At 38.6% G+C, this 22,635-nt stretch overlaps 1 protein-coding gene across 1 annotated transcript; it reads left to right on the top strand.

Annotated features, from left to right (window-relative positions):
* Window positions 1–17,744: 17,744 nt before the first annotated feature.
* On the top strand, window positions 17,745–19,264 carry LOC116463880 (vascular endothelial zinc finger 1-like). Its single transcript, XM_032754190.1, is given in 2 exon segments — window positions 17,745–18,998; window positions 19,001–19,264. Coding segments are annotated over 2 exon segments (1,518 nt in total).
* Window positions 19,265–22,635: the final 3,371 nt, after the last annotated feature.

Below are 22,635 nucleotides of genomic sequence, written 5' to 3' on the forward strand. Positions count from 1 at the left end.
ACTGGTCTTGAACTCCTGACCTCAGGTTATCTGCCCACTTGGGCCTCCCAAAGTGCTGGGATTAAACGCATGAGCCACTGTGCCCGGACTTTTTCTTGACTTCTTTTTGATTTATTGAAATTATGATGGATTATCAAAATGAGATGCAATCATTTCTCTCCCTGTAAAAGGAATCCCTTTGGTAGTAAGACTTTGCATTTCCTTCTATCAAGACGTGAAAGAAGTTATACCAGTCCTAAGTCTATGCCAGGACTTAGCAAACTAAAGCCCACAGGCCAAATCTGGCCTGCTGTCCATCTTTTAACATAAAGATTAATTGTAACACAGCCACATTCTTTCATGTACATATTGGCAATGGGTGCTTTCTTGCCAAAACAGCAGAGCTGAGTGGGTGCATCTGTATGGCCTGCAAAGCCTAAAATATTTACTATCTGGACCTTTACAGAGAAAGTTTGCTAATCTCTGATTTAGGCATTCATTCTGTTGGGACTTGTCCAGTTAATATGCGAACAAGAGTAGGCTGGCCTGTGGAGGATGAGAGGCTACAAGGAAAAGAGATGAGCTGCTCTAGATAAGGCCATCTCTGACCAGCTCCCAGGGATGAAGCATGAGTCATGACATAAGTGAGTCTTTCGAAGAACAGCTAAATCTAGCCCAAATTAATGGAACAGCCTAGTTAATCTACCAGCTGATGAGAAATAATAAATGATTGCTCTTTTAAGACACTAAGTTTTAGGGTAGTTTGTTAAGCAGCTGATAACAGAAGTTTGTGGGTTTTTTTTTCCTGATTTCATTTTTTATTCTAGCAGTGAGAATTTATACCCGCTATTATCTTCTATTTTTAATTCTGTTAGTGCTCATTCTAAAAATTCTAGTATGCAAAGTCTAAAGTTAATCATCATCTTTTCTTTTCTCATAAACAATACGAGAACCTCAGATGACTGACTCTGATCAGCCTCCTCCCAACTTATATACTATTATTGTACAGAATTTTTTTCTATCTTACATAACTCCATAAATTAGACATTATTACTATTAATTACTGTCTTTTACTGTTATGTTGTTCAGATTTACTCAAAAATGTATCTATTTCTTTGCTCATTATTTCTTCTTGCACATGAAACATTTCATGTTTTATGAAGTTTTTTTGTGAGAATTGGTTATTGCCACATTCTTGCAGGTTTTTTCCAAAAGTATTTTATTTTGCCTTCATTATTAGAAGATATGTTTTACAAAGTGTACAATTCTGGATTGATAGTTATTTTCTCTCAATAATTTCAATATACTATTACACTTTTTCTCTGGCTTTCATTTTTATTTTTTCCTGGGAAACCAGCTGTCATTTTAACATTTTTTCTTTTTAAGAATATTTGTCTATTTCTTCATACAGTCAATTCTCCCTTTTTCTTTTTTTTTTTGGTGGGGGGGGGGTGGGTGGGGATGGAGTCTCACTCTGTCGCCCAGGCTGGTGTGCAGTGGCGTGATCTCGGCTCACTGCAACCTCCGCCTCCCGGGTTCAATTCTCCTGCCTCAGCTTCCCAAGTAGCTGAGACTACAGGCACCCACTACCACGCCCAGCTAATTTTTGTATTTTTAGGGACAGGATTTCACCATATTGGCCAGGCTGGTCTCGAATTCCTGACCTTGTGATCCGCCTGCCTCGGCCTACCAAAGTGCTGAGATTACAGGCATGAGCCACCGCGCCTGGCCATCTTCTCTCTTTTTCTAATTGTGTTCCCCTATACTGTATCTAGTAGTGTATTTCTCTTTTTCTTACTTATATTCAGAATTTGTTCAGTTTCCTGAAATGAGAACAGTTTTTTAAAATACATTTGAAATGTTTTGGGGTGTTAACGCCTTACATATTGACTCATTTCTATTTTCCCTTTTCTCTTCTTTTGTAACTCCAGTTAGGTATATGTCAGCTTTCTCATTCTCTTTTACATTACTTACTTCCCCTGTCATATACATTTTATTACGTTTTCTCTCTGAGAAGCATGTTGAATAAATTTTTCTATCTTCCAGTTTATTGATCCTTTCCTCATTTATATAAAGTCTGCTATAACATACATTAGTTTTTAAAAAATTGAAATAGAATTCACCTACCATAAAATTTACCCTTTAAAAAATGTACAATTCAGTGTTTTTAGTAGATTCACAAAGTTGTACATAATCGTCAATGTCTAATTCCAGAACATTTTTATCACCCCAAAAAGAAACCTCATACCCATTAACAGTGGCTTTCTTTTCTCCCTCTCTCCAGATCCTGGCAATCATTAACCAGGTCTGTCTCTATGGATTCGCCTATTCTGGGCATTTCATATAAGTGGGATCATACAATACGAGGCCTTTTGTGTCTGGCTTCTTTCCCATAGCATAACGTCTTCAAGATTTATCCATGTTGTAGTATGTATCAGTATTTCATTTTTTATTGCTGGATAATATTCTGTTATAGAGGTAATGTCATAGTTTATTTATGCATTCATCAGTTGAAAGACAGTTGGGTTGCTTCTACTTTCTAACTATTATGAGTAATACTGTTATGAACATTCATGTGAAGTTTTTGTGTGGACATATGTTTTCAGTTCTCTTCTAGGAGTGGGAATGATGGTAACTCCATGCTTAACTTTTTGAGGAACTGTCTGATTGTTTTCCATGGTGGCTGCACCATTTTACATTTCTACCAGCATTGCATGAGGATTCCAATTTCTCCATGTCCTTACCAACACTTGTTATTTTCTGCTTAAAAAAAATTATATCCATCCTACTGGTCATAAAGTGGTATCCTATTGTGGTTTTGATTTGTATTTTCCTAATGACTAATAATATGAACATCTTATTTTGTGTTTATTGGCTATTTGTTTAACTTCTTTGGAGAAATGTCTATATAAGTGCTTTGCCCATTTTTAAGTTGGATTCTTTTGTCTTTTTGTTGTTGTAAAATTTCTTTATATATTCTGAATACTAAATCTTTATTGTATATTTAATTTGCAAATATATAATTTTATATTATATATATAATTTGCAAATATTTTCTCCCATTATGTGGGTTGTCTTGTGTTCTTTACATACACTTTCAAATTTTGATTAAGTCTAAACATTATTTTGTTGTTGTTGCTTGTGCTTTTAGTGTCATAGCTAAATCACTGTCAAATGCAAAGTCATATGATTTATTCCTAAATTTTCTTCAAAGACTTGTATTTTCTGCTCTTACATTTAGGTCTCTGATTCATTTTGAATCAGTTTTTGTATAAGGTGTGAGGTAAGGGTCCAGCTCATTCTTTTGCATGTGGCTATCCAGTTGACCCAACACCATTTGTTAAAGAGGCACAAAAGCTTTTTAAATTTAATGACATTAGTTTTTCTATTTTTTCTTTGGTTATTTGTACTGTAGGTGTCTTTCTTAAGAAACCATTACCTAATCCAAGATCACAGAAATTTATACCTATTTATAACACAGATGTTAAATTTAAATATCAATTTTTTATTCCTACATGTTCATTTGATTTTTTCCTAAATCTGCCTGACCAATCTTATAGTCCCTTATTCCTTAGTCAAATTTTCCTTTCCTATTTAATTATGCATAGCAAATATATTAGTCTATTTTCAGTCTAATAATTCTAATATTTGAAATCTCTAATATCTGATTTAATTGTCTGTTATTTCTTGCTGGCTTTGGTTTGCCTGATTTCCAATGAGGGCCTTATGGTTTTGACTGCAAGTTTGAAATTTTATCAGTGGGAATCTTAACTTAAAGATGAATTCCCACAGAAAGATTTTTGAATATTATTTTCCAAAAGCACACGATTGTAAGAAAAAACTAGGTGCACTTTATTTTTATAATTTGGCAGGTAAGGGAAGGTGTTCAGGGTATCTAGTCTGTCATTTTTCTGGAAATGAGTCTTGTAATTAACTTTTACTTAATATTATAGTTACACATATATATACACATATATGTATGTATATGTTATTAGACTCTCAGCTGCTCTAAAGAATGTCTGATTTTATTTCTTTCTTTCACAGCACCTAGTATTATGCAATGCCTAAAGAAATGCTTTTTAAAATGTTCAATTAATAAATTAATTAATTTGTGGATATAAATTTAATGTTAATTGATTGAAATTCTTAGCTGATGAGCTGAAAACATCTGAAGGCCTTGGGGTGTAATAAGAATTTATATGTTAGCCAAACATAGCTATAGATACAGGTACATTTTACATAATTTACCGCATGTAAATTATAGTGTGATTATTTAAAGATAAATTATTATAAACGTATATTTCGCTAAATTCATAAAAATGTGTGGTCCTTACAATTCTCCCAGCCACCAAATAATAAAACTGCAAGTATTATCATATTTGTATAATTTTTTGTTTTGTTTTGATATGGAGTCTCACTCTGTCTCCCAGGCTGGAGTGCAGTGGCATGATCTTGGCTCAATGCAACCTCTGCCTCCCAGGTTCAGGTGATTCTCCTATCTCAGCCTCCCGAGTAGCTGGGACTACAGCTGTGCACCACCATACCCAGCTAATTTTGTATTTTTAGTAGAGACGGGTTTTCACCATATTGGCCAGGATGGTCTCGGTCTCCTGACCTCATGATCCACCTGCCTGGGCCTCCCAACGTTCTGGGATTACAGGCATGAGCCACCGCACCCACCCATATCTGTGTAATATTTTATAAACAGGTTCTACTCAAAAAGTTGAAAACACGAACATTAACATAGCATGTCCGGATCATTGCTATGGGTGAATTTTAGTAGTCTGTAGATTTCTCGAAGAAATTTAAATCTAAATCTCCTTCCTGGGAATTTACCTCACAGTTAAATAAGTGACTTGTCTATACTATTCTCTTTAGGAAATAATCCTTCTTAATGGTGTGACATGGGCTAGGGCGTTTGCTCTCCAAAGCAGCTGCTGTACTCAGTATCACTTTTCAAGGCATCGCTTCTTTCTCTCCCAGTCAGTATCACACATGACTGAGACTTCATTGAAATGGTCAGAGCATAATGTGCCTAAGAATTGTTTTTGTCTTGTAATTTCATATGTCTTTCCCAAAAAGATTTATTTAATCATTTGGAAGAACAATTAGTCAATAGAGTAGGGAAGTATTTAACTTTCAGAATATTCGTATAAGTGAATCACATGCAATAAAAGATGTGAAATAACTATAAAGACAGAAAACCACTGTAAAAACAAATGGAATTATTTTGATTATCAAGGTATTAATATTGAAATTGATAATATTTAATAGCATGGTAAACACTTGGCTATGCTTTTCTTTTTGGGGACAATTGTAAAAGCTAAGAAAGTAATTATGAATATTTTTATATAATCATTGCAGTATTTCTAATTAATGCCCTTTTTTCCATACACGGAGAATGAATTCAGAGAAGTAAGATCTTATTTTGTTTTTAACCCTCAGGATAATAGGAAGTTTATATGCCACTGAAGAGGCAGAGAGGAGCTGCAGCATGTATTCACAACTGAGAACTTGTCCTGTGAAGGAAGAAAAAAATGCCCCTTAGACCAAAGAATGAAGAGATGATTTATATTTGAAAAACCACCCACAGCTGCATGTTGATGTGTAAGTTGCACTCAGTGCTTTTTGGATGTGACATGGGAAAAATCCCCATTGTCCACATTAGCCTCTACAGAAGTTTTGTTGAAAGCTCTCCCCAAGGAATACTTCTGCATTTGGTCTTTGTGCTCATGCTTAGTGGTGGTAAATGGATTAACACAGCAGTCTCTGACAGTATGATAGATGGAGTCGGAAGAGCAATTTTCTAAACACCCTTTCCTTACTTGATGGATGTCTCCATTGCCATCTCTTCCCTCGGGGCTCTTTGTGTGCAGAATCTCTCTTCTGAAAAGAGTTTTCATTGCATGCTATTAGTACTGAGTGGATTTATGGTGTCCTCTCGTGCAAAAGCCTTTCTGCCATTCTGTAGGTATCATAGAATCTGCTCCAGCACTTTATGCAAAATGATGTCCTAGTTTTTTGATCAAAAGTTTCCACTGTGTTAACATTTTCAAGTATGAGACAGAATTTAGCTCCAAAAAACAACACTGATTTTCTTCTCACCATGCTGAAGTGCAGCTGAAAGTTATTATCCATCTAGAGAAGCATCTTCCTTCTTAGACATTTAGCTAAATCCTGTGGTACTCCTCTGTTGTCATCAGCACCTCCATCAATAATCTTACATGTTTCCATCATAAACCTCAGCTGGGGCCAAAGGATACATCTTGATTACACTAATCAGCGTGTACTTCTCCTCCATGACCCCACTCATTTAAACCCTGAAGCATGTGGGTCCCTGTGATGGATGGGAAAAAAGTTGCCAAGACCGATGAACAAAGACACCAAATTTGGGAAGGAAGGGGTTTTGGTAAACAGCAAGGATGTAGGCGTGAGGTGTAGAATTTAAAAATTGTTACTATCCATCTGAACCAAATTTTTTTTCTTACTTTTTCCCACCTTCTTTGTAAAAGAACAATCTCTGGTAACAGAGAGTTGAGAAGTGGATTATGTGCTCCAATAATTGGAATTTAAAATGGTGAACAGGGGGCAAACTCCCTCTTGAAATTAGGGAATTAGAACCAGCTTCCAGCTGAAGATTTTTGAGAACAATTTCTTTTCTGGCAATAGTCCTTGTACCACCTGGCCAAGCAGAGAGCAGTGAGGTGACAGGGTAATGAATATGGATAGGAGAGACCTGAAGACAGCTCCCTCCTGAATCTTCCTGGTACCCCACAAGTGGTGAGGAAGAGATGCCAAATTTTATCCCCATAAATAGAATGTGAAATTTTTCTGCAGGTGAGAGCCACTACCTGCTAAGAAATTCTTTAAAAGAAGCGAGAAAATTTACATTGAAAGAAGTGTAATATTTCAGTCACCAGCTGGAAAACGTGGAGCTGAAACCTTGTACGTGTCACCCCTGCCACAGAGACAAGGAAGGAGATCACATTTTTTCTTTGCCAGAATCGTCACCATGGATAACCCAGGGGTAGAAGACAGACTATCTGTTATTATTATTCGCAGCAGCAGACACTATATAGATGCTATCAGGAACCACTGGCTCACCTTCACCCCTCCTGCCTATCCTTGAGATATAAATCTCCCCTAGATTCAAACACCATTCCCTGAAGACGGAGAAGACAGTAGAATCTTGAATTGACAATATTTTAACCTATACTGACTTGGAAAATTACTAGGGTGGACTGAACAAATTACCCACTTTTTGGCAGGCTCTACAATGCAAAGTGAGATCACATTGAGTTATATGAGCAAAGTTTACCCGAGTCCTCAAGACTGTAGTAACTGTGAAAGTTAAGATGTAAAATTTATGGGTTTTTTTTTTTTTTTTTTTTTTTGGTTTATGAAGAGTACGATAGGATACCAAGATCAAGTAAAATAGTTGTTCTTTTTAGGAAAAATGTGAATATTCAATATGGGGATTGGAGGAATGGGCAAGAGAATTATAAGAAAGTTTCTTAAAATGCTTGCCATTTTTAGAGAAATATTAATAGTAGATTTAGGGGGAAAAAAATAGAAAACCTTGCATTAAAGCCAAAAGCAACAGAATCTGAAACTTCTTATCTGTGAAAATGTTATATTCTGGAAGATTTTTAAGACCAGAGTTCAGAAAAGCAAGTTCCCATAAATTCCAGGACAATTTTAATCCAAATTAAGCCTAGATTCCCGTGGAAGAAAACAACTACTGGCTTTTGGAATGGAGAAGAAAGAAAAATGAACTAGCAGTGGACTGTGGATATTTGAAACGCCCAAGTCCACAATTCGCCTCATTTATACTTTTTTTTTTTAGACGGAGTCTCGGAGTCTCACTCTGTCGCCCAGGCTGGAGTGCAGCAATGGCGCCATCTCGGCTCACTGCAAGCTCCACCTCCCAGGCTCAAGAGATTCTCCTGCCTCAGCCTCCTGAGTAGCTGGGACTACAGGCGTGCACCACTACCCCCGGCTAATTTTTTTGTATTTTTAGTAGAAACGGGGTTTCACCATATTGGCCAGTCAGGTCTTGAATTCCTGACCTCAAGTGATCCGCCCACCTGGCCTCCCAAACTGTTGGAATTACAGGCGTGAGCCACCGCGCCCGGCTATTTATACCTTTTTAAAGTAAAACTGTCCCAATACAGATTGCGTGCTTCAGACGACTCACTAACAATGCAAGAAAAATGGCAGAAATATGTCCTCTGAACCCAGGCAAAGGATATTTGCTGGGTGGAAGTTATCACTGCAAGATAAAGAATCATCGACGGCAAAGCAAAAGTGGGTTTAGATACTTCTCAGGTTCATGTTTTAGTGACTATTATCATTTCACCTTTGGCGACCAGAACAAATTACGCTTTAAGAATATTTTCAGTGGATTATAAATGATGGAATAATAATTATTTGAAAATAATTTCAGCTTTGGCTCTAATAACCAGAGACCCTGTTTCTCAACATATTAGAGTAGAAGAGCAATCACATTTTAACAGCTTGTCTTTTTAAAAAATCCTAATTCCAAAATGGAATGCAGCTGGTTGTTTTTTATTATTGTCTTGAATATTCTCCTTTTATTCATGTATTTCAATATCTTTTGTTTTTTGAAAACTAAGGAATGGACTAAGATAAACGTAACCCAAAACCATTACCTTAAATGAACTTTAGTTCAGCCATTTCTAGCCAGTTAACTCCATCTAATACTACAAAGTGACATTTACAAAACACCATAAGAAAATTTCAATCTCCATTGCTTCGCTTTCGTTAGAAGGCAAGACCCAGTTCTTGGGTGCTATTTTATGTGGCAAACTCAAACTTGCTCCTTGGGCAAAAGATTAAAAGCCTTTGTCTCAGGCACGTAGAAACATTTTCAGCCATTGTGTGGAAACCATTGCAAAGTACCATAGAAATCCTTCACACCTTAGTACTCTGAATAGCATACTCCACATCAAAGTATGCTAGAAATCCAAGGCAGCTTGGTGAAAGACAATACTAAATTATCTTAATCACCATCTCTTTCAGATATACTTCATGAGTGTGTGAAAAATTAAAATCACAAAGAATTTTTCAAAGAAGACACATCTTTGTCATTTATGTTTGTCTTCAAGGCCTTAACATACGGCGAGGGTGCAAAATCAGTCCTTTATTATTGTAATCAGTAACAAACGGAAAATGAAGTCCAAAGAAAACTCAAAACAGAATGAATCATTGGTAAATGAAAAGGCTTTCAGAGGTAACCTGACATCTTGGCAGATGGAGCAACTTCAGCTTTACTTCCTGTCCCTTCTTTCTTCCATCCTAATCTCTGCCTTCACCTCCTCTTACTGGAACAAATAAAGCTGCCCTTAACTGGATTTCCTGTCTCTATGATCTCTTCCTTCTAATCCATTTTATACCTCATTAGTTTTCCCAAAACATTTTTATCATTTTATTTTAAAAACTATTAATTTATACTTTTTTTTAACTTTGGGGTTCTTCATGGAACTCTCTCCTGCTAAACCTCATTTTAAACTGTGGCTCAGAGCGGTGAGTTTAAAGGGCCATAACTACAGTCAGCTATTCCTCTCACCAAGAAGTAGAAATGGCCTCCTGTTTTACGTTGTATCTGGTGCTGAATTCTTCCTCTCATTCAAGTCTCTCTGCATGCTCTTGCTTACCCCATATCTCCGAGTTTATTCTCTATGATCTCAATTCCTATCTTTGATAGTAACTTTATTTCACATGATCTCAACACCCATTTCTGACATTCCTACTTTCCAACACTGTAACCACCATCTAAACTTCTCCAAACACAATAATAATCAGTAGATATATTCTGTTCATTAGCATTACAGAGTAACTTGAATTCAAATTGTCTGCAATTCCATCATCTTTCTAAGTTTCAAGTGCCAGCAAATAATGTCTAAAAATCTACATGTTGGTCTGGGTGCAGTGGCTCATGCCTGTAATCCCAGCACTTTGGGAGGCCGAGACAGGGGAATCATTTGAGGTCAGGAGTTTGAGACCAGCCTGGCCAACCTGGTGAAACCCCATCTCTACTAAAAATACAAAAATCAGCCGGGCATGGTGGCGGGTGCCTGTAGTCCCAGCTACTCCGGAGGCTGAGGCAGGAGAATTGCTTGAACCCGGGAGATGGAAGCTGCAGTGAGCCGAGATCGCGCCACTGCACTCTTTTATTTTAGAATCACAGGGTACATGTGCAGGTTTGTTACGAAGGTATTGTATGATGCTGAGGTTTGGAGTATGACTGAACACATCACCCAAGTAGTGAGCGTAGCACCCAGTGGGTAGTTTTTCAACCCTGATCCTTTTCCTTCCCTCCCTCCCCCTTGTAGTAGTCCCGGTGTCTATTGTTCTTCTCTTTACGTCCATGTGTACTCAATGTTTAGCTTCCACTTATAAGTAAGAACATGTGGTATTTGATTTTCTTTTTCTGTGTTAATTCACTTAGGATGCTGGTCTCCAGCTGCATCCATGTAGCTGCAAAGAACATGATCTTGCCCTTTTTATGGCTGCATAGTGTTTTATGGTATATATGTACCACGTTTTCTTTATGCAGTTTACTGTGGATGGACAACAGGGTTGATTCCATATGTTTGCTATTGTGAATTGTGCTGCAATGAACATGTGGATGCATGTGTCCTTTTGGTAGAATGAATTATTTTCCTTTGTGTTTCTCTTATTTTCAGTGGAAACAACATACACTTACTATAATGATATTAAAATTAAGACCTCACGTACTCTTTTCTTAGATTCCAGGCAAATAATTTCTCACCCAAATTGAAACTATTAACTAGAAATATGTTGCATCTGTTGTCCTTTCTGTTCCACAACAGAGAATCAATGTATTTGGAAACTGCATGAGAACTAACTGATTAATGTAATAAAGTTTATTTCAATTCAACAAACATTCAGTATTTACTACATGAAAAAGACTGTGCCGGCCAAATTGGAGAATACACAGATGGCTAAGATACAGCTTCTGTCCTTCAAGAATATAAAATCAAATGGGAAAGAGACACAAACATAAATATTGTTAATATATAAGTTAGAAGGCAAGAGAGATTTGTTGTGACTGAACTGAGCACTTAAGGATTCTTGGAGAAAGCAGGATTTGAGTTGGCCTTAAAAGATTTACAGGATTTTACAAGGCAAGGAAGATCTGGCAGAGGTCAGTTTGAGTTCATTCCTCAGCATCATGATACATCGTAATTATTAGTTTGTACAAAAGTAATTGCAGTTTTTGCTATTAAAAGTAATGAAAAAACTCACAATTACTTTTACACCAACCTAATATTTGTTTAAGTGCTTTTCTCCTCCAGCTGTATATTATCTCCTCCAGGAGATCCTGCCTTCCCCATCTTTGCATCCTCAGAGTCTACCAAAGGCCTAGTTACTGGAATTTCTGAGTAAATATTTGTTGAATTAATTAATAGATAGCTATTAGGCTCCTAAAAATTGTTAATGCCTCTCAAATCCATACCTAGCAGTTGCTTAATGAAGTTTCACTAGGGCTATACCAAAAAACACATTCAAAAAACTAAAAATGCAAAATCTCCTCTCACTCATATCTGTTCTCTCTGTAAGGCTGGATCATTCCCACATTGTTCTCCGTGATGGCTCTGTTGACAAAAAGAGTCAAACTGTAAAATATTTTTAGAGATTTATTCTGAGCCAAATATGAGTGACCATGGCCCGTGACACAGCCCTGAGGAGGTTCCGAGAACATGTGCTCAAGGTACAGCTTGGTTTTGTATATTTTAGGGACGCATGAGACATCAATCAAATACATGTAAGAAATACGTTACTTTGGTTCAGAAAGGCGGGACAAGTCAAAGCAGGGGCTTCCAGGCTGTAGGTAAATTTAAACACTTTCTGGTTGACAATTGGTTGAGTTTTTCTGAAGACCTAGGATTAATACAAAATGTTCAGGTTAAGATAAAAATTATGGAGACCAAGTTTTATTGTGCAGAGGAAGCTCTCAGGTAGCTGACTTCAGAGAGAGAGAGAGAGTGGGTTGTAAAATGTTTTTTATCGGACCTAAAAGGGGGCCTGGCTCTTAGGTGATGATCTTCTGGATCTGGGAAAGAAGGAAGGAAAACAAGGGGAAAAGGGATTCTCTGTAGAATATGGATTTTTCCCACTAGAGACAGCTTTGCAGGGTCATTTCAAGATATGGTAGAGAAACATGTTTTGGGGTAAAATATCTTGATTTTCTTCCTTGTTATGCCAGAGTCAGATTGGAAAGTAAGCCACTATTTACAGGGTTAAATAAAACCCATCTGATGAGAATTTTTAGTTTGTAGGGCGTGACTCCCCAGACCCCTTAGACAGGAATTTGGGCAAGATAAAAAAAAAAATCAAAGCTTAGTCCTCAGTTTGTATGAAAAGCACTGTATTGGCACTAACAGCATAAAACTGAGGCCAACCAGCACTCTGTAAGAACTGGACAATCTCTCCTTCAGGCCAGAACCACCTGTCTTGAGTGTTCTGTGCAGTGAAGAATCTCATTCCTGCTGGTTGAGGGGTTGTATGAGGAAATGAGAAGTGCTGAATGAGCTGGTGCCCCCTTAGGAATCAGTGAGCGGTTACGGTCACATTTGTGAGGTTAGCGTAGTATTTATGATTCTCTTACAGTCTTAAACGAAGAAACAACCAAATCTTATGTCATAACCACCTGTACCTATATGCTTCCCCAAAAGAAAATTAGATAAGATGAGAAACAAAATACTGCTTTCTAAATAGATATGTAAGAGCTCAGTAACTTCCCATTCAGGGTCTTCTTGTAAGTTGTACTGGACGGAGCACATGGTCTAATGGTGAGAAAAGAATGGTTCTAGTTCTCCATCTTTACTCTAAATTCTAGGATCAAGGTGAATTTTCAGTAAGAGATATATGCCAACCAAGCCCTGACATAATTTGCCATCCAGTTGCATATTTCAGGGGGATGGAAAAGAAGAAAGAAACCTAGTTAGGCCTGTGTGAAAGAGGCATACCCTGTCTATATCTGCAAAAGGAAAACAAAGAGACTGTAATAGTCAGAGTTGCTCATCTTTAAGGAATGTTGGTAAATGTACCCCAATGAACGTTCTAGATTCTGACCAGTATATCAACTCTTCCTCCTTCAAGGGACTGAATAAGTGCAGGGGTGTGGTAACAACAGACCGACGTGTCCATTCTTTTTATAGTACCTACACGTCCATGTACTTTAAAGCATTTTCTTTTTTTTTTTTCTTTTGAGATAGTGTCTCAGTCTGTCACTCAGGCTAGAGTGCAATGGCACAATCTCAGCTCACTGCAACCTCCACCTCCTGGGTTCAAGCAATTCTCCTGCCTCAGCCTCCCAAGTAGCTGGGATTACAGGCATGTGCCACCACGCTCAGCTAATTTTTTATTATTTTTAGTAGAGACAGGATTTCGCCATGTTGGCTAGGCTAGTCTCAAACTCCTGACTTCAGGTGATCTGCCCACCGCAGCCTCCCAAAGTGCTGGGATTACAGGCGTGAGCCACCACGCCCGGCCCAAAAGCATTTTCAATTACGCTTGTCTACCAAATATCCATTTAGCAGTAGATTGTTATTCACTCAGCGTATATTTATCAAGTTTATTTACTAGGTGCTCCGGTAGACACTGGAGATGCAATGGTGAATGAGATAATCACGATTCCTGCCTTAATAGCCTTTGTAGTTTAATCAGGAATTAAGAGAAACAAACAGGCAATTTTAACACAGTATAAAAGTGCTGTGATAAAGAGAGTACAGGTGGTATAGGAAAAAAACAATAGGAGCAACTAGTCTAGAATTGACAGCATTGAGGTTGGCCAGGAAAAGTTCATAGTGGAAATAATAGGCAAGCTGAGACCTGAAGGAGAACTTAGTTAGGTGTAAAGCACGTCAATTAGTTGTATTAGTTGGTTTTTGCCTGATCATCATTCGTTCCTCCAACTTCTGGTATCAACACCTTGATTTCCCTTTGGGCAACCCCTCCCCAACTTTCCGTCCATGAGGGTTGGCTAAGGCTGGCATCAACCCTATACTCTAGGAGTCAGAACACTGTTCAGATCAGTCACCTAGAGTATTTCATTCCTATGGTCCTCATGATTGGTTCAGTTATGTGCATGTTACCCAAGCTAGGCCAGTAAGACTGATTCCAAGGGCATGTGTTAAAACTATTAGACCAGAGGCCCTCTGATGCATTGAAATGTCTTACCTAATAGAATGTAAAGCTGGAGCTGTGCAAAGATAGGTAGCACATCATATCGGTGTCTGAGGTATAAAGCAGGAAAAGGTGTGGGGGTACATGCATAATGCCTCCATCTATCTTTTTCTATTAGGAAAGCAAAATCGTTCTCAGAAGCCCCGCTGAACACTCTCCTTAGTCTTGCTGCCCAGAACTGGGTCACAAAGTCAACTCTACTTGCAAGAGATGCTGAGAAAACAGGAATAGGATTTTCAGAGTTGGCATAGACCAATCATGGTCTACAGCCTAGTGCTGGGCACACTGCTGTACTCTCAATAATAATAATAATAACCAAAAAGAAAAAAACTCAAGTTCTATTAGTAAGGAAAAATGGGAAAATGGGTATTGAGAGGAACTGGCTGCGGTAGCCACAGCGTATGAAGATATTAATATTGAAGATTCTTGCTCTTGTGTTAGTTCTCTAGGGCTGCCATAAGAGAATACCACAGATTGGGTGACTTCACAAGATACATTTATTTTCTTGCAATTCTGGAACCTACAAGTTCAAGATCAAGATGATGGCAGGCGTGGTTTCTTCTGAGGACTCTCTCCTTGGCTTGCAGATGGCTGCCTTCTTGCTATGTGTTCACACGGTCTTTCCTCTGTGGGCATGCTTCCCTGATATCTCTGAGTGTCCAATTTCCTCTCCCTCTAAGGATACCATTGAGATAGGATTAGGGCCCACTCTAACGCTTCATTTTAACTTAATCACCTCTTTAAAGGCCTATCTCCAAATATAGTCACATTCTGACATACTAGGGGTTAGGATTTCAACAGATAAATTTGGTGGGGGGTGGGACACAATTTGGTCCACAAAAATTTATAACATTAATTTGGTCCCAGGAAGTTCATAAAATGTATTCATTTTAGCAGCAAAACTCTTCCTCTCTTACTACATCTTTAAAAAATTAAGAATTATCATTTTATAAATCACTGTAAATTTGTCAAAGGAAAAGGTATTGATTGTTGTAGTGATTTGCATTCCTTTGTACCAGCAAATGTAAGTGCTTTTCGGGTGTATTTTTCTCACATTAATTTCATCTTTTATTATACCAGACACCTCTCAGCCTCATCTTGGTTCCAGCCACAGCTCAGGCAGAGGACTCCCTTGGCACTCGATATCTTCTGTGCTCCTGCCCCCAGGGTATCTCCAACACAGGGGAGCAGAATGTCAGTGAGATTTCACTCTGCAAATAGCTCAGAAGTGCTAGAGAGTTAGTAGCCCTGAACAACTTTCAAGCAGTGGGGTGTGGAAGACAAAGAGCAGATTCTTTTCTCCAACAATCCTTGGGTGGCCAATTCTGAGCATTCCCTGCACTCTTGAGCACATCCCAGTGGGACTGAACCTCAGCTGGTGGGCAACTCAATCACACACCTTTGTATTGACTTTTTCTCCTCTATTTCAATCAGCTCAGTTCCTCACTTCTGCCTACCTGGGTTCATCCCTTCACTCCCTGCCCCAAATATATTGCTTGCACACAAGTCCTATTCCAGCCTCTTCTTTCAGACGCTACAGCATCTGCAAACTGGTCTTTGGTTACGCATTTTTGGTTTTGTTGTTCTTCTCAAAAACGTTATTTGCCATGAATGTTTTATATATCAAGGATATTAACCTTTGGAGAAAATGTCAACAGAGTTATGAAGGGGGTATATCCCTTGGATTCTATGCCATACCAAGTTATATTTGAGGTCAAAATTCTTGTACTTGCTTTAATATTTTAGAAATGCAATGTTTAAGAGTATCCATTTTGCAGTTGATCTTAACCAAAAGGCTGAGAAGTGATAGGAGTGTCCATTATATTGTTGTTTCTGTCATAGTTTTTAATTTAGAAATCATTTGTATATTTCCATAAAATTCTACCTGGTATAAGATGGTTTTCTCTTTAGGGCTATTTGTTTTAGCTTTAGAGTTAGAGCACCCTTTTGAATTTTCTTGAGAATATAAATAAAATCATTTTTTAATATGTCTGTTTCTTTCACTCCAGCTGTTTTTGGTGAAGAGCAACTCTCATTCTTCCATGTGGTCCATTTCCTTTGAAATACAGCGTCAGCTTTGCCCAGGTTCTTTGCTTTTACTGATTGTTCCTCCGTAAAGAAGGTCTATGCTTTTCCAGAGGTAGCTTCTATTTCAGGAAGGGTAGAGCTGCACTCTGTCAAATCACTGGGTTTTTGCCTAAACCTTTTTTATAGGGGCTTTCAGGTTAAAATAAGTTCTGAGATTTTTGAAGACATCATCTGATGTGACTGTCAGTCAAGTCTTGAGGTGGAAGTGCTAAGCCATTTTATACCTGATTTTAACTGAGCTGGCCAAGAAGAGTGAGCTAAGATGAGGAACAGTCATATATAAGGGGAGAAGAAGGAGAAATAGGAGAGCGAGTCTTGGAGAATTTCTCAGCTGACCAGTACCCAGCTATAGAGACACTGGATATGATTCCCCTGGCAGAGGAAAGGTATATGGTCTGAGGCTTAAGAACTGGAGGTAGGACTAGATGCAGAGGCAATGATGAGCACTTGAGATGAATTTATTACCCCTACTTGTAAAGTCAAGGGAAGAATAAGCTTATTTTACCCGTTCCAATTATCTTTGTTTAAAATTTTGTCTAGTAAATTTCATTTGAGGATAATTAGCAAACATCTGGTGTTCTACAGCTATTTCCCTCCCCACGATATAGATTCTTCTCACTTGGGTGAGCATCAGTGGCATTCCCTCTCCTTTCTGAGGAGGATTTCAGTAAGTAGGAAATCACAGTCGAATGCAGTGCTCTTTCTTACATGGGGTGATGTATTTTGCTCATCTACAGCTACAGTAGTAAGGTGGTCAGTTCATTTTTCCATTTTAGCTGTCACTGGTCATGATAGTCAAGACTGTGACTGCAGATGTGTTAAATAATTTTAAGAACATAACAAGAAAGTAATCAGTCTTTTATTCAATTTGTCATTCAATTTTCCTAATTGTAACCGTCCTCTTGATAAATACCTTGAAGTTAGTGTTTTGAGCTGAGGCAGGAGATACTGAATTATAGATCCCAGAGTTATCTGAAAAAGAGCATCTAAAATCAATACAAAAATTCATACAAAAAGTCCAACTGAAGAATTGATTTGAGGATCTGGAAATATTAACAGTACTGTATTAGTCTATTCTTACACTGCTGTGAAGAATAGAAACTGTGGATGTTGAGGAGCCACCGCTTTGTTGTCACCTCCTCCGGCTGAGGAGGCTCCCCGAGCGGGGGGAGTGGGGAGAAGGGGGGGTTGGCCACCGCAGCCATGGAGGCCAACTGAACTGCGTTCCTATTCCAGAGAACAAGTTGGGAAAACCCAGTTCCCCCTTAGAAGGCTTCATGTAGAAGTGTGGAGATCCTAGGAATCCTCAGAGAGTGATTCCTATAGTGGTTCTACAGCATTTCACCCAAGAAGCAGGGACCTGGTGTGACCCTCGTGTGAGAGTGAGCTTCAGCGATGCTGTAAAAATACTTTATGTTGCCACAGACACCTGAATTGGTCAAATGGCAGCCCATGTAGCTTCCCATCACCAACAGCAGGCAGCACAGAAGAGCTTGCTGCCCCTCCTGAGCTCTGCCGTGGAGCCCCCTGTTCAGAAACCATTGCTTCCAATACCAGTAACTCAGAAACCTCAGGGTGCACCAGATACATTAAAGGATGCCATTGGGATTAAAAAAGAAAAACCCAAAACTTCATTTGTATGCACTTACTGCAGTAAAGCTTTCAGGGACAGCTGTCACCTGAGGCGCCATGAATTCTGCCACACAGGGACCAAGTTGGTGTCCCGGCCAAAGAAAACCCACACCACGGTGTTTCCCCTCATCTCTACCATCGCTGGGGACAGCAGCCGAACTTTGTTGGTCTCGACCATTGCAGACACCTTGTCAACAGTCACTATATCTTCCTCGGGCACCAACCCCAGTAGCAGTGCCAGCACCACAGCTATGCCGGTGACTCAATCTGTCAAGAAACCCAGTAAGCCTGTCAAGAAGAACCGTGCTTGTGAGATGTGTGGGAAGGCCTTCCGAGATGTGTACCATCTCAGTCGGCACAAGCTCTCCCATTCAGATGAGACGCCCTTCCAGTGTCCTATTTGTAATCAGCACTTCAAGAGGAAGGACCGGATGACTTACCATGTGACGTTTCATGGAGGCATCACCAAACCCTATACTTGCAGTGTTTATGGGAAAGGCTTCTCAAGGCCTGACCACTTAAGCTGTCATGTAAAACATGTCCATTCAACAGAAAGACCCTTCAAATGCCAAACGTGCACTGCTGCCTTTGCCACCAACGACAGACTGCGGACACACATGGTGCACCACGAAGGCAAGGTATCATGTAACATCTGTGGGAAGCTCCCGAGTGCAGCATACATCACCAGCCACTTAAAGACTCATGGGCAGAGCCAAAGTATCCACTGTAATACATGTAAACAAGGCGTCAGTAAAACAGGCGTAAGTGAAGAGACCAGTAACAAAAAGCAGCAACAGGAGCAGCAGCAACAACAACAACAACAACATGTGACAAGCTGGCCAGGGAAGCAGGTAGAAACACTGAGACTGTGGGAAGAAGCTGTTAAAGCAAGGAAGAAAGAAGCTGCTAATCTGTGCCAAACCTCCACGGCTGCTATGACACCTGTGATTCTCACTACTCCATTCAATATAACATCCTCTGTGTCGTCTGGGACTATGTCAAACCCAGTCACAGTGGCAGCTGCAATGAGCATGAGAAGTCCAGTAAATGTTTCAAGTGCAGTTAAAACATAACCAGCCCAATGAACATAGGGCATCCTGTAACTATAACCAGTCCATTATCCATGACCTCTCCTTTAACACTCACTACCCCGGTCAACCTCCCCACCCCCGTCACTGCCCCAGAGAATACAGCACACCCTGTCACCATCACATCTCCAATGAGTCTGCCCACGCCTATGACATTAGCCGCCCCTCTCAGTATAGCAATGAGACCTGTAGAGAGCATGTCTTTCTTGCCCCAAGCTTTGCCTACGTCACCGCCTTGGTAAACAGTATTATAAAAACAAAATGTGGGTTAAAGTCAATATTTACCAGCAACTTAACTTTTAGTTGATTAAAACAAAAAGTAAACCATGAAAGTGGGAGATTTTATTACATTAGTTAATAAGAGTGTGGTAGCATTTTTCTCCAATTTGGCTGGGATTATTCAAAGTAGGCTGTGTATGTAACTTATCACAGGACCACTTTAATCAGAAATTCCTTTTAGCTGACAACATTGCTTAAACAGGATAGTAGTTGGCAAGATGAAATGCCAGAATTAAAACCAATCATAAATAAGTAGAACCCACTTCAAAATAGAAAAAAAAAAAAAACAGCATTACTATTTCTAATCCCAAGGAATCACTTTATTGTGAACACTAGCAGAACTCTTCTCCCTATACAAGGTGGATGGCTGAGTTTAACCTGAAATTCTAAATCCACAGATTGAGAGCTAGTGTAGAATTGTCTGTGTTTATTGTTTTTATGAGTAAATACATGCATTGTCATAATAAAATGCATTTCAGAGAATATGCATTTTATCTTTGGGAATATGTTAATTTCAGGCAGCATTCCCTATGGGAAAGGTGATACCAGCTCTGATATGCAAAGCATATGATAATTTATCGTTCTAACTTCAACATATCATAGGGATTGTGGCCTGATATTTGGAAATGTAAATATTGCTCAGCATATTAATCCCGATGGAATATAGTATTGTAGTTGACTTTTAAAAAAAAAATTAAAAAAAAATCTACAAACTGTGTTTTGCTAAGAAAAGCCTCAGCTGACAGAGGAGAAGTCAAGTGTGTGGACAGGCAGGTTCCTAACAAACAGAGGCCAGTGGGACTCCTGTTTAGGAGCCAAGGAGTGCTTTGGAACAGTTCAAATATATTGCTCTAAATTGGAAGACGCTGGAGGCACTGGGATGTGATATGCCCCTCTGTCTCCCAATCAGAGCCTGTTGATGTTACAACAGAGACAGATGTGTTAGTTGCTCTCTAGAGTTTATGTCTTATATTAAATTGTACAGTTTTTATTCTAACCACTAACTAGGTAGTATATGCCCCTTCAGAACATGCAGAGTGTATCTTTTTTAAAATTTCTCCTTCCGTTTCTTAAGTATTGCACAGATTTGTTCAACTTTATAAATATGGACATCACTTTTTTTCTTTTTTTGAGAAAACACTTGTATCAGTTTTGTGGTGTTTTCAGGGAGACAGCTGTCTGCACTCCCTGCAGAAACCCAGCAATGATTGTGCACGTTGAGACATGTGCTTTTTATTTCTTAGCAGGATATTTTATCTCTGTACATAAAGTAGAAACCAAAAGCTAGGGAAACAGATACTCTTTACACCATCATGCCACACATTGTTTTTAAAGCATTGTGTTAAAAAAAAAAAGTTAACTAAAACCAAGACTGTGATTTTTTTTAAGTTGCAATATGTTTTTGGTTTTTTTCATTTTTTAATCATTGCAGTTAAGAGAAATGGAAATTAGTTGTGTTAATCTTGCAGAATGTTTGCAGGAACTGACTATCAAACTGGATAATTTCTGTTTATACCCTACTGTGTCAGTTCAAGCATCAAAATACCTTGCATCTGAGACAGACTTCCTACCTCAGGGACAGGTATCTGTGTGTCGTTATACAAAACAGTTCTAGGGGGTTGAACTACATAGCAAAAAAGTAAAATAAATAGTACTTAGTGTAAAATAACTTTATAAATGATCTTTTGTACTTTAGGACATTAAATTGTACAACTTTTATATCTATAAAAGCTTAGGAACTTTCCGTTTAGCAGGAAGGCAACACATTCCTACACTTTTAATGTATATGTTTGTTATAATGTCCATGTAAACATGCCCTATGTTTGTGTCTTTTAATTAGTTTGTCTCAATAAACAAAATGTAGAGAAAAATTAAAGAATAGAAACTGGGTAATGATAAAGGAAAGAGGTTTATTTAACTCCCAGTTTTGCAGGCTTAGCAGGAAGCATGGCTAGGAGGCCTCAGGAAACTTACAATCATGGTGAAAGGTGAAAAGGAAGCAGATACCTTCTTCCCAAGGTGGCAGGAGGGAGTGAGTGCCAGCAGGAGAAATGCCAGACACTTATAAAACCATCAGATCTCATGAGACTCACTATCACGAGAGAAGTATGGGGGAAACTGCCCTCATGATCCAATCACCTCCCTCCCTTGACACGCGCAGATTACAGATCCCTCCCTCAACACGTGGGGATTACAATTCGAGGTGAGATTTGGGTGCGGACACAGAGCCAAACCATACTAAGCACCAATTCCATTCAGACGTTTCCCTCACTTCATAATTCCTTCCTTTCCTCTTTACAAAAGTTTTCAGCATGAAACATAATTCAAAGTACAATAAATTGTATACATATCTACATCGATCCATACATATATATAAAGAAGAGAACAGAACTATTAGATATTATTGTTACCTGAAATGAACTATTTAATAAATTTAATTGAACACAGCTTGTTTTAATTTGTGGGTAACAAAAACCAAAAGGATGATATAACCATTGTTGTTTGGACAGGATATGAATTTGTCTGTTGTGACTTTTCCGTTGTGATTATATTGAAAAAAAACATTGTGGGAATCTTATGTGAACTGTTTAGCAACATAATGAAAAATATCATTCTTTTTAATCTGAAGTATTCTATCAATTCCTGAAATCTCCCAAATCATCATCTCATTATACATCACCTATTGGTAATGGGACTCATGAGTGGCTTAGAATGAGATTTTACCTTTGTTTCTGCAAAGTACCACAGGGTATTATAAGCTTACACTACGTTTTGATCTAATTTCTTGGCTCAGAAGTGTCCAGACTACAGAGGTAATACAAATCTGAGCCAGAGAAGGCCCAAGTCCCTGGTTACTAATGTTTAGGACAGGATTATCTCCACCCACAACCAAGCCTGAAATAGACACAGCTTTCTTGTAATTGACTGGGGAGAATATTCCAGTTCACATTTTGACTAAGGAAACAGTAATGTCAGGCAGTGGTTGAAATTTTGGGGTCTAGCAGGGAGCAACTGCCATTCTGGAGTTCTTTACATTCACGGTATTAAGATTTTTCTGCCCTCAACAGCAGAAGTGGGATACAGAAGCAAGGTCCAGAACTCAGATGCATTACCTAATTTTAGCCTTGGGGTCGATACCACCAAAAAAACCCTGAAAACTTTAATTTGTTACACCTTTCAACTGTTTATTTCAACTCAACATTCACTCTACTGACTCATCTGCTTCTGATTATCTTGACTTCTGGTACCTTGAATAATTTCTTGCACCTGGTTTTGCTTCACGCCTCAATCCTGATACTTGTTTCTGCTGCTGTTACTCTGAGTTCTGGATTAT

The sequence above is a fragment of the Hylobates moloch genome, unplaced genomic scaffold, assembly GCF_009828535.3.
Source record: "Hylobates moloch isolate HMO894 unplaced genomic scaffold, HMol_V3 SCAFFOLD_73, whole genome shotgun sequence".
NCBI classification, from domain to species: Eukaryota; Metazoa; Chordata; class Mammalia; order Primates; family Hylobatidae; genus Hylobates; species Hylobates moloch.